Source organism: Lissotriton vulgaris, chromosome 3_1 (genome assembly GCF_964263255.1).
Source record: "Lissotriton vulgaris chromosome 3_1, aLisVul1.2, whole genome shotgun sequence".
Lineage (NCBI taxonomy): Eukaryota > Metazoa > Chordata > Amphibia > Caudata > Salamandridae > Lissotriton > Lissotriton vulgaris.
This window is the reverse complement of record NC_141689.1, coordinates 523,207,144-523,224,048: the sequence shown is the minus strand read 5'-3', so window position 1 is coordinate 523,224,048 and position 16,905 is coordinate 523,207,144. Positions and strand designations below refer to the sequence as shown.

The 16,905-nt window shown below is 45.6% G+C and overlaps 1 protein-coding gene across 3 annotated transcripts in view; it reads right to left on the bottom strand.

The window, feature by feature from the left end:
* FAM169A (family with sequence similarity 169 member A) overlaps positions 1-16,905 on the bottom strand; it is a 369,278-nt gene that overhangs the window by 166,872 nt on the left and 185,501 nt on the right. For all 3 annotated transcript variants that reach the window (XM_086960774.1, XM_086960772.1, XM_086960775.1), the window contains exons 7-8: positions 5,864-5,992; positions 2,410-2,603 (exon numbers count right to left, since the gene is read on the bottom strand). In XM_086960774.1, coding sequence (XP_086816900.1) covers positions 2,410-2,603; positions 5,864-5,992 — 323 coding nt within the window. The remainder of the gene's footprint in view (positions 1-2,409; positions 2,604-5,863; positions 5,993-16,905) is intronic.

Here is a 16,905-nt window from a genome sequence, read left to right as displayed (position 1 = left end):
TAATATTGTTCGTGTCCCTTTGTTTAGACGCAGCTCACTGTAACCTGAATACAGAGTGCAGTGTCTAAAGAAAGAGGGCGCCAACATTAAAGTGCTCTCGCCTTTGCAAGAGTTGGAGCTTTTGACATTAAAAATAACAATGCCTTTTATATATGTGATGTGTTAGGTTTAAAACACAAAAATAACATGCATTGTCATTAACAATGCCAATCGCTTACACCCTCCCAAAAGCGGGACCTATTGCATTGAAAATGCTTGTTGTGATTTGCTGTAAACCATTCAGTAGTTTCTGTGATATTAAGGCTCAAAATGTATAGCTGTTATACGTCATGGAGAATCTGTGAAGCTGACATATCTCAAGATGAGATCAGGTTGGCTGCCACCACATCAACAATGATGTGGCGCTGCCATCCTAAAACTCAGGACTCAGTCCCTTGTTGTGGAAAAAACCGTAAAAAAAAGACGTAAGAGGAAAGGTCCGGGATACCCACACGCCCTACCCTCCGCCTTAAATAGTTTTTAACGAGAATTCACGGGGAATCCACAAATTTGCAGTAAACTTTTAAATCAATGCACCCCTTTGACTACAAATCCTTTAATTGGGTAGAGGTGCAGGCCCCCCTTAAAGCCCCAAAGGTCCCAGGGACCCCTTAATATCCATGGCAGTAATTTCTCAAAAGGGGAACAGGAGTGTGGTCAGCCTCCCTAAACCTCAATGAGGCCTGGGGATCCTATCTCCTGAAACCAGATCTATTGTTGTGTCTGGGAAACCCCATCCAAATGTGGGTTCCTACCTGGCTTGCAGGTAAACTGAGACTGCCCTGTCTAGAATGGGGCAGAGAAAAAATCTGCTACAGCTGCACCAGGAATGGGTGAATGCAGGAAAGCCAGCAGTCATGGGGCTCCGCTGCGGCCCCAAAGGAAGTTGACTTGTGGGCACCCAAAGTGGGCGCCTACCTTAGGCCCCAGGGAATGGCGTCAACTGTTCCAGTATTGGGAGGGTGGCGCCAGGGAGGGGGGCTGCATGCCCCTTCCCGTTTAAAAGAAGTTGGACCCAGGGGATGTGGTACCCAGGGGCAGCATTGGCTCAGAGAGGGGTTCTGCATGTCCCTCTTCCTTTAAATGAAGTTGGCCCCTTGAGGATGGGGTTCTCTGAGATAGTGTTCACTCAGGAAGTAGGACCACCCCTACTCTTTAAATAAAGTTCACCCCCGGGAGAGGGGGTTTCAGGGGCACAGCCTGGCAAGTGGCCAAACCCCAGCTGCACATGGCCAAAGGTCGTGCGTGGGGTAGGGTTTGCTACCTGCCAGGGGTCGGACACAGGTCCCGGCCTGCGGCCAACCCCACGCAGGACACAGGTCAAGGACTGCAGCCAACTCCACACCTGTAACAGCAGATGGGCATGCTCGGCTTGGCGTTGGCGATAAGTAATGTTAGGACATACCAATGGTGACAGTACATCACAATGCGCAAGATCCATGGGGGAGCAATTGCCAGGAAGGAAATAATGATAGGAATGAAGTGGAATCATGATTAACATATAATCCAGGTACTGACAACAAATGGGGTAACATTGCTGATCTGGTGATACATCTATAGACGAGCCTATATAAAAAATAGGAGATATAAAAAAAACACCGACATAATGACCCAAATTGGGTGGCCACGGAGGAGGGGTTGGGTAATCTCATGACAAAGCTATCAGGGTAGCATTGATCAGTTTATGTGTGTCGAGTTGTTGTTTTAAATTCTAATCAAGTTAATGTTGCATTGTCCTAATCTGCACAATAAGACCAATGAACAGGATCTGTGAACCCTGTAGATAACTAAATGCCAGACATGCTTAATATGTTTAAGGATAATATTTACACACATCTCCATTTTTACCACTCAAATTCTCCCTGTATACCTAAATCTAATATCTCAGTCAACTGAAAGCTGCCTAGACATAGTAATGTATCAGACCTGCCAAGCCTTTGCAGTATAATACATCAGACCATGCCAAATGTAAAGTATATACTGACAATGATGCACTTCTAACTAACAGAAAATGCAAATAGAGAAATAAAACATTTAAAAAATAGCTGTAACATATCACATTTAATCAGGTTTACCCTGACTGGGTCCACTGTCCGCAAAGATAGTGCACATTGATCAAATATTGGAAATAACCAGCTAACACTTCAAAACTGATTAAAGTTATAATGATAGGAATCATTTCCATTCAAATTGATAAATGTGGAAATTCCAGCTTCCGTGTCCAAATTCATTCAAGCACCCTACGGTTTTTATCTGTATGTGTAGCAGCAAGTTGTCTATACTTGTAGCTAGATGAAGAATACCAAATCAAACACCTACCATTGTAACACTAACATCTCACATACTTTGAACTATACATTGAGTACATACCAGAATTTGTTCAGTGCTGTCCTTGTGAAAGGTGTTGGCGATTGGTTCACTTCCGAACTCAGGCTCTGTTGAAGATTTTTGAGAGGAATCTTCTGGTTCGGTTGAAGATTTTTGAGAGGAATCTTCTAGTTCGGTTGAAGATTTTTGAGAGGAATCTTCTGAGATTGAGGGGGTGTTTTCACTCGGAGAAGCTCCTGCTCTTAGTAAAACAAACAAAATAGAATGGAAAATATCCAGCCAACAAAATAACTCAACTGGGGATGTGCCAATTATGTCATGGATGGTGTAAATGGAGATGTTTCACATGGGTTCATCTGGGGTGTCATGTGATGTGATATGTACTGCCATCAGAGATAAACTGAATGAGCAATTCATGCTCTCTTAGAGCACTAATACTTAGCTTAATCCTGCCTTTGAAATTAGCTACCTATCAGTCACCTATCCCACTACTAAACCTATAAGGTAAAACTGTCACCGATTTTTCCAGCCTGCTCTTTTGAGGCTTTCACATGATGTATACTGATGGTCAAGAAATGTATTAGGTGCTGTTCTGTGATGCATATTTACCATTATACTCTTGAATTGACTACTTTTCCAGTAACATACTTCTGTATTATATCGATTTAAAAATTTAAAAACATTTGTTCCAAAATTAAAAGGAACATGCCTAAGGCCCTGTAACAAGAATTAATCAATAACGCACACCTGCAAAGTAAGACACAGAGACATACTACAGTCTTCAGTGACAGTGAAGAAGCCACTTACAGCCATGTTGGCCATTAAATATTTGACTCCCTGCCATGTGTCTTCAGAGAAATACAAAGTAAGTAAGGAGTGACGAAAAGATGGTCCCAGTGTGGCTCTTGATCAATAGTAACTAATGTGTTGGTCATTCTTTACGTAACCGTCACTGCATATGTAGGTTCACAATATTTTGTGCATGCTAAAAGGAATACAGATTGCCTCAATAATAAATCCAAATGAGCCATTGCTATTATCTTTTATTACATACTGAACAGTAGGCTAAGTAAATCAGATACTTAAGTTCACGTCCAACTCAAAGGTTACCGTTTACTGCACAGTGTGCATCATCCTTGAGCAATAAGGTCTCCCTGTGAATTTAAAATGTTGCTGGAACACACTGGTCTGCAACTCTACACCTGAAGATCTTCTTTACATAGCTTTTGGATGCAATATAGATTTATAGTGAGCGCTTCTTGTGGTCTTGCTCATAATTCAACGTCTTTCTTGCACATTTCAGTTCCCTGCTCATGATTCAATTGATTTCCAATGTAATCTTGTGTTTGCCAGGGATGATTTGTATCCTCTGACTGCTGATCTCAGGACCTTGAAATACAGCGCACATAGGATTATGTTCTCTCTTTTTCTCTGTCACTTCCAGCTCCTTTGCACACCCATCTCTTTAATATTAATTATTAATCTCCCCATAGCACCTGTGTGCTCCCTCCAACCCATTAGTGCTCTAATAGCTGCTCACCACAGTATTGGTAGGTGTCCATCTGTAAATGTTTAAACCATTGCAAGATGGCTGCCTGAGCATGCAACTATACTTCCCTGAATTGTGGCTGTAGATTTTTTTTTGCGTTAAGACAAATCATTCCAAGATGGCCAACAATAAAAAAAAAACACTGCATGTGTGCACAAATGCGTCATCCAACTTTTTCTTTTGCTCTAATTTTATTTGTTTATTTTGTAATGCACATGAATCATCCCAGAAGAGATATCTCGGCACATCTGGATCAAAAAATGCAGGGTAAGGAGCCTAACATTAAATGAATTCAGTTTTTAATAGTTTTCAAAAACTGTAATGAGCGATCCATTCTCGAAGGTGTAGGAAAAGTTTGTTCGAAAGATGGGGTGCTAAGAAAGAGAAAGCACTACCACCTGAGCGTGCTTTCTTTATGTATGGTACTTATTGGCAAAGATCTTGTAGGACGATAGGGAATACGTTTTTCCCTCAAGTAGCTGGGTGCCTTACCATTAAGTGTTTTGTGCACAACACAGCAGATCTTGAAGGTAAACCGCTTCCACACTGGCAACCAGTGTAGTGCATGCAATAGAGGGATAGAGGCCGATCTCACTGGAAGGTTGTGAATTAGACACGCTGCATTATTCTGAACTACCTGGAGCTTGTCCAGGAAGGATTCGTTGACCGAAGTCAGAAGAGCATTTCTATAGTCCTGGAGACTGATCACCAGTGCCTTGACTAGGGTCTTTCGTACTGCCACTAGGAGCATTGGAAATAGTCTCTGTAATAGCCTCATAACATGGAAGCAGGAGCTAGTAGTGGAAGTCACTTGGTCTTTAATAGTAAGCTTCTGATCAAGTTTTATGCCCTAATTTTTCGAGTGGGTGGTGCTTCCAATTCCAGCAGCCACCACTCAGGAGACCATAATAGATGAGCAGCCCCGAAAAGCATAATTTCAGTTTTGCCACCATTTAGTTGGTGAGAGTTAGCAGCCATCCACGATGTAATAGCTTTCATGCCATCAGTGAAATGCTCTCTCGTTTCAGACGGGTCTTTATCAAAGGCTAAAATAAGTTGGGTATCGTCCGCGTATGAAATAGGCGTGAAGCTATACGCTCTTATGATGTTTGCAAGAGGAGCGACATATATGTTGAACAGAACAGGGCTCAAACAGGAACCCTGGGGCACTCCTCTGTCTATATTCATGGCACGTGACCGAAAAGGTCCCAAATGAATAGTCTGCGTTCGGTCAGACAGATAGTTTCTAAACCATTGTAGCACCCGGCCCTGGATACCTATCTCCTCCAATCTCCGTATCAGTATAGAGTGAGATATGGTATCGAAGGCCGCAGACAGGACGAACAGCACAAACATAGATGGAAGATGTTTGTCTTGACAGTTTCTGATATGGTCTCTGACAGCCAAGAGAGCAGTCTTGGTGCTGTGCATGCGCATGTGTGTCAGCCATCTTGAAATGATAATTCATAACACAAAAGAAAACATTATATAATTCACAGATGGCCTCCTCACCTTCATGAGCAGAAATGGAGCCCATCAAAGAAAAAAACATGCAGCAACAACGCCAATAGACATCACAGCTGAGATTTTTTTGTCTTTGCCAAGGCTTATTTCATATGTTTGAGGCACATTTTGATTGAGAATTGACATACAAAAATGAACAAATAATTGCCTATGGCTTTGGTAATGAATGATTAATAATCTGAACTATCCTCCAATGGAGAATTTACCATTTGGCATACCTGCCATCAGCTGTATTAATGTTGCATACATTTCAAAACCATTACCAGTTCGGGTGATTACCCTACTACCAATCTGCCATTGGGTATTTTGATATCTGCTACATTTTACAGCCAACAGCTATCACATGTCGATATGGAAGTTTTCGTACTGTTCTCTGATTAGAAAAAAACAGAAAACATGTAACAATTTCCTAGACATTCCTACCTACAGTGCTGAGTGTTTCCTTTTGTACTCTGGTGGAAATACGTGTTCTTTGAAACCAGTGGCCAACTCCTTCTACTTCCCAGAGTAATTCCTGGTCTCCTGGATATTTCTCTAAGTACTGCTTACAAACTGCAGAAAAAATAAAGCAAACACCGGCTTTAGAATGTAACTAGTGAATAACACCCAAATTACTTTCCTTTCTGGTTGTGTCCATTTGCTGAAATCTCAAAGTTTAGTCCAGAACCTCACTAACATTCAAGTAATTATTTGTTCACAGTTTATTGGAGTTCAATAATTATATGAAACCATGGGAATTCAACTAAAATAGGCATTCAGGAAGTTGACAATTTGCAGTAAAGTGGAAATTTTGATTGGGATTCCCAAGTGAAAATAATAATGAAGAAGTGGCAACAAATACAAAACAGATTGTACATAGTACAGCAACAAGTAAGAGAAACATGAAGAAAGAAGGCAGCACAAAAAAAATTAAAAGCAAAACCGTCATTGCTCTGGTAGTATATAATGTCAGATAAAATGAAATTAATAAAAAGTATAGAAGACAAGCCTCCATAATACAAGTGCAGTGGTTGCAACACAAGTACTTCCTCTTCAACGTCACAGCTTCGCTACCCCTACAGAACCAGCTAAGTATACCACGGGCGGTGTCCTCCAGGCCAAATCTCGGCCCCATGCTGATGCTCTTTCTTCACTGCCTACTTCTGGTAAGGCTATGCGTCCAGACACTGATACAGACATGGACACTGATACCACAGGGACGGACACCCCTGATGAGGCTGCCCCAAAGAAGAAGACTAGGAAGACAAAACACGTGGAGCAAGACATATCCCAAACTATGTCTACTCCTTTCACTTTTAATCCTGCAGACATAGTCCACCCTCGGTCTTCGGACTGGGCTCCTGCGCCAGGAGTTGCTCCGTATCTGCATGATAACCTCCGACGGAGTTTTGATAAGGAGGTGCGTAATAGATTACGTTCAGAATGCCCCAGGCCAGACATTACGGACAAGGTAGCAGAAACCCCGGATATCGACCCTAGCCTACTTACCTTCCTCAAGAAGTTTGCAAAGGACCCAAAGAAAGGTATTGATCTGGCCAGGCGAGGCTATCAGGACAAACTCCTGGACGTGGCAGGCCCTCTTGCTAAGATCCTAGAAATGGCCTTGGAGGCGCAGGAGTCGCCCACTGTGGTGGATCCGGATGTACTGGCAGGGTGGAGCAGACCATTTGCCTCCTAGGTAACGCGAATTGCGCTCTATCTACAGAACAACGCAAGTCACTTCTCATGCGGATTGACTCTAACCTCACTGAATTGGCAGCAGCGGAACCAGGGCCCTAGCGGAGGGAAATCATTTTGGAGAATGCTTTGTCAAGGATGTTTCCAAGTGCGTGGGCACATTCACAACGCTAGATAAGGCCCAGTCTGGCATTAAGCGAGGCCTTTTTCGACGGGCCGGCGAGTCCGAGGACGCTCGAAAGGCCGCAACTTTTCCCAATGTCCTCAACGATGAGATTACGGAAGAGGCTGCGGAGAGTGGGATTCCACTCGCGGAGGGACCTTCTATCGTACCAGACAATGCTTCAACCAAAGGCGTTTCCACAGAGGTGGCCATCGAGGGGGCTTCCAAGCCCCAGACTCTGCAGGTAAGTGCTCCCGACAACCTTCTGATACCATTGGGGGTCGCACTCAGTTTTTCTATCACAATTGGTTTCAAATTTCTCAGGATGCATGGATTTTGCAGACAATTCAGGGGTTCCATTTAGATTTCTACCAGACCCCCTATCAGGTCAAATGACCCAACAGCTTTCTTTTTTCCAACTAGAATGCGATTTTATTGATTCCGAACTAGGAGAAATGCTGCAGAAACAGGCAATAGAGCGTTGCAACGAGGGCCCTCGTGGTTTTTGCAGCAATATTTTCTTAGTGCAGAAGAAAATCGGCGGTCACCGATTACTTTTGAATTTGAAGGATTTCAGTCAGTTCATGAATTACAAACACTTCAAGATGAAGGGCATCCATCTTTTGGCAGATCTTCTCAATGTAGGAGACTGGATGGTCCAGTTGGACCTGAATGACGCCTATCTGCCAATACCTATTTTTCCTCCTCACCACCGTTTCCTCCAATTTCAATGGCGGAACCAGTGGTTCGAGTACTTGGTCCTTTCTTTCGGGCTCTCCTCAGCACCATGGTGCTTCACCATGGTGATGAAGCCATTGATAGCTCACCTACGAGAGTGCGATATTTGCATGATAGTTTATCTAGATGACATACTCATCATGGTGCAATCTCCACCACTAGCTGCTCATCATTTACAACTGACCATAGCTACTTTACAAAACCTAGGGTTCGTGATCAACGAATCTAAATCAGCTCTTGCCCCCTCGCAGAAGGTGGATTTTCTAGGGTTCGTTATAGATTCTCGGACGACCCAGTTGAGCCTTCTCCGTTTCAAACTGAAACTCATCAGAAAGGAGCTCACCACGCTGTTATCCAAAAAGACAGTCTCACTCAAGGCAATTGCCATTATCGTGGGTCTTCTGGCATCCTCCATATAAGCAATCTTCCCAGGTCCTCTTCATTATCGGGTCCTTCAAAGGTTAAAGATACGACACCTTCAGAAAGGTCTTTCTTACACGGATGTTGTCCCTCTCTCTCAGGAAGCCCAGGAAGAGATACAGTGGTGGCTTAGCCACGTGGAAGCATGGAATGGCAGAACCATTTTCGGGTCTCAGCCAGAGGTGGTTATAGAATCAGACGCCAGCCGTTGGTGCTGGGGGTGCGCGTTACGGAGATATCTCCACAGGCGGATGGTGGTCCCTGCGCCAACTCGATCTTCACATCAACTACCTGGAACTTTTAGCGGAATCGTTCCCGATCCGGACACTGCCACCCAAACGCCTCTCATGTTGCATCCTGCATCAGATGGACAACATCTCGGTGGTGAGATACATCAAAAAATTGGGAGGCATGAGGTCCTCTCTGCTCGCAGAAATAGCGAAGGACTTTTGGCATTACTGCCTGAGTGATCAGATATCGGTGATAGCCGAATATATCCCGGGGCAGTCGAACATAGTAGCAGACTGGAACTCCCGACACCTCAAGGATTACAGCGATTGGCAACTCCATCGTCAGATAGTCAGATGGTTGCAAGCAATCTGGAGCAATTGCGAGATTGACCTATTTGATTCAAGGCTGAATCGTCAGTTGGAGAAGTTCTTCAGCTGGAGACCGGATCTGTTACCTCTGGCAACTGATGCAATTTCTCAGGGCTGGTCCAAGGGCCTTAATAATGCCTGTCCCCCATTCATATTGATTCCCAATGTGACTACCCAGGTGTCTCGCCATCTGGCGGAAGTGATCTTAGTAACCCCCATGTGGAAGTCGCAACCTTGGTTCTCAACTTTATTGGCGATGAGCTGCGTCTTCCCCAGGATGATTCCGTCATCCTTGACGAAGCTCCAGGTCCCTCACGGAAAAATACACCTGATGATGCTATCGGGACAGTTGTCTCTGATGGCAAAGATGGGAACTGCTGGGCCTTTCGGGCACAGCTGCGTCTTTCATCAACCAAGCCTGGGCTCCCTCCACCAGGAAACGGTATTCTCTGGCCTACAAAGGCTGGGTTCGTTGGTGCGTGGAGAAACTTGTGGATCCCGTGGGGGCCTACTTAACCCATGTTGTAAATTTTCTGTCTGAAAAGGCCTCGGAAGGTCTGGCTTACGGTTAGGCCGACAATTTTCATTAGGCCATCTCAGCTGGTCATTCTCAGATAGATGGCAAGCCGGCAGGTATGCATCCGGTAATTTTTAAGTTACTAAAAGGTATTCGGGTTGCGAATCCACCTAAACCAAAGTATTCCTCTCTGTAGGATGTATCTCGGGTTCTTTCCTTACTGGACAAATGCCACAGAATGACATGTTGACACGGACACAACAATTGTGTAAGTTAGCGATGCTACCATGCCTATCTGCCTGTCGGCGGTCTTCCGATGTGAAAGCTCTGGACCTTACAGGTAGAGGGGCAGATTTACAATAACTGGCGCATCCCCAGGGAAGCGCAAGTTATTGTGCGCCGCAGCTCCGCCACTCATGGTGCGCCGCATTTACAAAGCGGCGCACAATGGGGCAAAAACAGCACAGATGCGTGACGCATCTGTGCCGTAAAGCGGCGCATTGCTGGAGTTGCGTCGCAAGCGCGACGCAGCTCCAGCTAGGCTCGGGGGTGCCCTATCTGTCCAATGCTGCGTCAAGCCTAACGCAGCAGTGGCCTAAAAGTGACTGAGGGAAATCTTGTAGATTTCACTCAGCCACTTTTAGGAGGCGTTCCTGCGCAGGAACGCCCCCACCCCTGCGCCGAAACGCCGCCTTATGGCGCAGGGCTATACAACGTGACGCATCTCCCAGATGCATCACGTTGTAAATACCCCGCACCATGGCACCTCTTTTGCGCGGCTGCTGCGTCACAAAATTGACGCAATGGCGAAGTAAAAGAGGCGCAAGGGGCTTGTAAATCTGCCCAGAGTATTTACTCCTGAAGCAGTTTCCTTCAATATTACAGCCAGAACTAGTGTTGAGTATCATGCTTTTCCTGGTAATGCAAAACTATGTGTAGTTCAATGTCTAAAAGCTTATGAACAATGTACAAGATCTATATGACCTGATGGTGTGGTTCAATTGTTAATTGCTCTGCAAAAACCGTATAAACCGGTCTCTGCGGCCACTGTAGCCAGATGGTTAAAATATGTCATGAAAGAGGCGGATATTGATATCCAGGTGCATGGACGCTTTCTGTGCCTGGAGCTATGGCTTCCAAAACCTTTATGTTGGGTTCTACTGTTCAGGATATAAAACGGTCTGCTGACTGGTCTTCTGAATCAACTTTTAAACAGTTTTACTATAAACTGGTGGGTGATATAGCCTCAGTTGCATTTGATAAGCGTTAAACTAGCATAATCCGAAGCCACCAGTCCTGTAATAGAGTAAAAAAATTAGCTTGCATTCGCGCCAAGAATTTTCAATTCTATTAAGGACACGTAGGCGAGGATTATCCCATCCGGTTATATTACAAAAAATTGTAATGTTTACCCACCCGTATGTATTTATATTCTGTCTAAGCAGAAGTTACGGGTTTTTCCTGTGTTTCATTCCTTTCAGGTTCTGAGAAGAAGATGGAATAAGAGTACTTCTGGTTAAGAAGACGTTACTTTGCAATTGGTTCTGTTTTTCCACGTTGGTGGATGTTATTTGGACATAAGTTATTTTTATTGGACTTTTACTGTTTGAACAAAGAAAGAGTATGATTTCTGGTTATTGTGGCTCTTATAAGGTCTTTCAGGATGTGATGTGTAAGATATGCATCATGGGAAATGTCGTTTATTTACACAACAAAACATTTTCATTGGCTGCTGTGAGTGAAAGCATAATCCTCGCCTCCGTGTCTGCCAAGAACTGAAAATTCTTGGCGCGAATGCTAGCTAATTTTGTATTCACTAAAATACGGGAGAGTGTGGGGGGTATTAGGAGATTGATGTCTAACATACCTTGTCCCAAATTTAGGGGCATATTATCAAGAACGGCGTAAAAATTATTGCCGCTTAAGCGGCGATAATGGGCTTGATAATATGCCCTTGTGAATGCCCATAGAAGCCCAGGTTCTGATGTGAACCTGGGCTTCAATGGGAATTCACAAGGTCATATTATCAAGTCTATTTTCGCCGCTTTAGCTGCAGTTTCCTGCCGCCAAAGCGGCGATAATCTTAAACCCGTTCTTGATAATATGCCCCCTAGTGCCCAGATTCCTATTTGTTAATTAGAGCATACGAGAAAGAGCAGGGAGTTTAAACGAGACAGGGCTATTGTAGCCCGCCAGGTTCAAAGCATATTTGTATAGCACTGTGAATCCCGGGCATCCTGTTTTTTTTTTCACCAACTCCCTTCATTACCCCTGAGAATGGAGTCGCCAGGCCTGTGCCAGGATTATTATACATTAAGTTTCAAGTAATAGGGGCTACTTTTGTTTACCTCAAATTGATATCTATGTAAAGTTTATCATATAGAGGCATATATTTTAGAACCTTGCCAGCCAGATGCCCCACTTGCTAGGAAAGGACGCCCAGTTGATTCAGCCGCTGTGGGGACTTGCTGTCCCAGTCTGCTGTAATCTGCTGTGACCTCCAGGAGAAGGGGCCATCAACGCAGCATCGGGCTTCAAGAGTGCAGGACTGCTCCTGCAATGAGGGATGCTAGGAGAATCGGACGCTGTGAGGATTTGCTGTTGCAGCCTGCCGTGACCTGCTGTGACCTCCAGGAGGAGTGGCCACCAATGTCGCATCGTGCTTCAAAAGCCAGGACGGCTCCTACGCAAAGCCCAGGATGGGGGAGGGCCCATCTGCGGCAGGAGGAGCCGGGTGGGGTCACTGCCCTTAATTCTGCTATTCAAACGTACCAAATTTGATGTTGCTACTCCCAGCCTATTGAGCTACTGGCTCCATGAGACATTACAGTTTGACTTGCATATCAAGCTCTTTTTAGCACTACTCTCTTGAGCTCTAATGGGGCAACCGAACGCTGTTGCTGCAAAACCCACGCCAGGTTCCACCCTAGATGGCTTTCTGCAATGTGCTGTGGGGTCATCAGTAAGGAAATTGACCTGGCGGAATGGCGTCAGTCTTTGACATCTCTGCCTGAGGCGTTTTTTGAGCCTTCACAAGCTTTACCCAAGCCCTATGTGTCTGCTAGCCTCTGGTGGTATGACTGACTCCTCCCGGGATACTAAGGGTACTGCCCGTGGCTCCAGCCCAGTCAGGCCTACTTATGCATCATGGGCATGCCTGCAAAAACCTTCTGGAGGCACTTGTGAGGATCGGGTTCAGCAAGATGGATCCTGTGGCTTTGGAAGCAAGAGCCTCGGCTCTATTATTATTATTATTATGGAATTTGGTTAAGCGCGCGGCTGGCGCTGTGGACAGGAACGGTAGTGAAAGGCGGCTAGTAGCAGGAGAACAGGTATGTTTTCAATTTGGACCTGAAGAGGGATTCTGATTCAATGAGTCTGAGGCTAAGCGGTAGGGAATTCCACAGCTTAGCAGTGACCACTGCGAAAGCTCTACCTCCTCTTCTAGAGCGATGAAAGCGGGGTGGAAGTATGAGACGGAGGTGGTTGGATCTAAGGGAGCGGGCTGATTGGACCTGCTTCAATCTGTCTCTGAGATAACCTGGCCCAAACCCATTGAGTGCTCTGAAGGCCAGGATCAGGGTTTTGAACTGGATGTGCTGTGAGATCTGAAGTCAATGCAAGTTCTTTAGGTACGGGGAGATGGAGTGACGATAGGGGACATGACAGATCAGTCTTGCTGCCACATTCTGGACAATCTGTAGTCGATGTCGTAAGTAATCAGGCGCCCCTACATAAAGACTATTGAAGTAGTCCAAGTGTGAAGTGATGAGGGCGTGCACGACAGTCCTCATCGAGTCCCTGGACAGGTAGGGGGAGATTTTTGTAATCATTTTTAATTTGCCAAAACAAGCAGAAGTAACCTGTTGGATTTGTATTTTGCATGAGAGTTCATTGTCAAAATGAAACCCAAGGTTCCGAGCAGAGTTGGCAGGGATGGGGGAGGGTTCAGCTCAGTCGGCCACCATGCGGAAGGCAGCAGAGGGGGTTTAAGATTAAAAAATAGCACCTCAGTTTTCTCGGTGTTCAGTTTCAGTGTATTAGATGTCATCCATTGCACAATGTTGGTGAGGCAAGATTTAAAGTTATCAAGTCCTTGGTCAGAGTGGTCTCTAAAGGAGAAAATAAGCTGAGTATCATCAGCGTAAGAGACCACTCTGACACCATAGCCCTCAACCACTTTTGCCAATGGCGACATGTAAACATTAAAAAATAGAGGGCTGAGAGCCGACCCCTGGGGGACTCCACAGTCCAGGGGCTTCTTATCTTTTGACAAGTAGGGGCGACACCATACCTGTTGCGTTCTACCTGACAGGAATGATTTTATCCAAGCCAATAGAGTGCCCTGTATTCCAAGGTCACGCAACCTTTTCAGTAGTATAGAGTGGGTCACGGTGTCGAAAGCCGCAGACAGATCGAGGAGCACCAACATGGCCACCTCATCTCTGTCCACGTTCTCTCGTATGGTCTCTGATACTTCCACCAGGGCCGTCTCTGTGCTATAACCGGATTGAGAGTCAAGCAAGAGGGCGTTGGATTCCAGGTAGTCTGCCAGTTGTTCCTGTACTACTTTTTCCAGAATTTTAGCAGGTTTAGGGAGGAGAGAGATGGGTCGGTAGTTGCTAAGAACCGACGGGTCAGCAGCCGCTTTTTTCAGAATGGGGATTAGCATTGCCTGTTTCCACTCCGATGGGAATTGACCAGAGGAGAGTGAAGTATTCCAAATGGAGATTAAGGGGGTGGTGATAAGTGGGCTCAGCTGCGTGAATATTTGAGCTGGGACAGGATCTAGGGGAGAGCCAGATTTGCATTTTTGCATTCTGTGTTGGACCGAGTCTTTTACGATAGAATCAAATGCTTCAAATGTAGAGGTGCAGTTCGGTGGGGGGGATTATGGACTGATATCGCCTCACCAAGTTCTCTAGGTGGAGTGAAAGAGGAGAAAATATCCCTTATTTTGTGATGAAAAAAGTGTGATAGGTCATCACAAAGTTCTTGACTCAGTGAGGAGAGACGGGTAAGAGCTGAAGGCTTTGTAAAGTCTTTCGCGATTTGAAAGAGTGTTTTGGCCGAGTTGTCAGCGGAGTTAATCTTGTTGGAGAAGTATTCCTTCATAGTAACCTGTCTTAGCTTGTGAAACCTTTTTAGCACTGCTCTATATATATTTTTTTCGATAGGGTCGTAGTTGCGTCGTCATTGGTGCTCAAGTTTTTTGCATTTGCTTTTTTCTATACGGAGCTCTGGAGAAAACCATGGGGCGGAGGGCTTTGCTCTGGCAGAGGAGAGGGGGAGTAAAGGGGCGATTGTATTAATCGCTGTGATGAGAGTGGAATTAAATTTTTCCACATCTGCATCTATATCCTTAGTCGGGTGCCACTCTATGTTAGAGGATTCAGAAAAGGGGGTGGTGATGAACAGACTGTCTGAATTAAGCAGACCACTCTTACCCAGTCCAAAGATCAGGGCTTGATCCATCACCGTTATTTATCTCACTGCACCATCCCAGCTCAGAACCTGGCTATATGCAAATCAATCTGTCCCTGGCCCAGTGCATCAGATGTGAGTCCCTTGCTCATTGCACCAATTGGATTCAAGCAAGCCGAGTCGAAGACGGCTGAAATGCCAGAAACCGGTTCCCGGTAGCTTGTTTCCTTCCCAGTATAAGAATTGGCTTGGTAGTTTGGTCTGCCCTGTTCCCATGATGCACTGGGCCAGGGTCAGACTAATTTGCATGTAGCCAGGTTCTGAGCTGGGATGGTGCAGTGAGCTAAAAAACGGTGATGGATCAAGCCCTGATCTTTGGACTGGGTAAGAGTGGTCTGCTTAATTCAGAAACTCTGTTCATCACCACCCCCTTTTCTGAATCATTTTTGTCCACCATAAGCGTGGAAGGGTATACTCAGATGTGAGTCCCTTGCTCATTGCACCATCAGGATTCAAGCAAGCCAGGCCGAAGACGGCTGAAATGCCAGAAACCGGTCCCCGGTAGCTTGTTTCCTTCCCAGTATAAGAATTGGCTTGGTAGTTTGATCTGCCCTGTTCCCATGATGCACTGGGCCAGGGTCAGACTAATTTGCATGTAGCCAGGTTCTGAGCTGGGATGGTGCAGTGAGCTAAAAACGGTGATGGATCAAGCCCTGATCTTTGGACTGGGTAAGAGTGGTCTGCTTAATTCAGACACTCTGTTCATCACCACCCCCTTTTCTGAATCATTTTTGTCCACCATAAGCGTGGAAGGGTATACTCAGATGTGAGTCCCTTGCTCATTGCACCATCAGGATTCAAGCAAGCCGGGCTGAAGACGGCTGAAATGCCAGAAACCGGTCCCCGGTAGCTTGTTTCCTTCCCAGTATAAGAATTGGCTTGGTAGTTTGGTCTGCCCTGTTCCCATGATGCACTGGGCCAGGGTCAGACTAATTTGCATGTAGCCAGGTTCTGAGCTGGGATGGTGCAGTGAGCTAAAAAACAGTGATGGATCAAGCCCTGATCTTTGGACTGGGTAAGAGTGGTCTGCTTAATTCAGACACTCTGTTCATCACCACCCCCTTTTCTGAATCACTCTATGTTAGAGAGCACTGGTTCAAGAGTGTCATAGGTGATTTTGTGCCATTTCCTGCCCAGGTTAGGTTTTATACTATTCATGGTTACTGGGGGGGGGGGGATAGATAAGGTGAAAGGGATGAGTGAGTGATCAGACCAGGCCAGTGGGCACGGAGTTAAAGTAGAGAGGGCTGATAAGTTTGAAAAGATCAAGTCTAGGGTGTGGCCTGCCGTATGGGTGGGATTGTGAACTCTCAGGTCCAGGTTTATTCCTGCTAGTGTTTCTACAAGGGACCTTGCTTTAGGACAGGAGGGATCATCCACATGTAGGTTGATGTCGCCTAAGATGGTAAAATGCGGGTGTTTAAGGGAGAGGTCCGCCAGGATGGCCAATAACTCAGTAAGGTGGGAGGGCTGTGTTCCAGGGGGGTTGTAGATTAAGGCACCCGCCAGGACCAAACGAGTGGGGTCCGTGATACTGAAATACATAGCCTCGATAGGGCCTGAATTAGGCAATTTCCTGGAAGTTATTTTCCAATGGGACCGGAGAATAATGGCCCCCCCTCCCCCCCCCCACTTTGATCCCTGGTCGATTAATTCCTACAAAGTGGTAGTCGGGGGGGATTGCTAACAAAATATCAGGGTTAGAAGAGTCTTTGACCCATGTTTCCGTAAGGAACATCAGGTCCCATGTGTGGGTGGTGATCGAAAGCCAGATATCGCCTGCATGACGTGAGAGGGAGCGGCAGTTGACGAGACACGCCTTGACCTCACTGGGCAAAACACGGTCTGTTGTATTGTAGCTTATTGT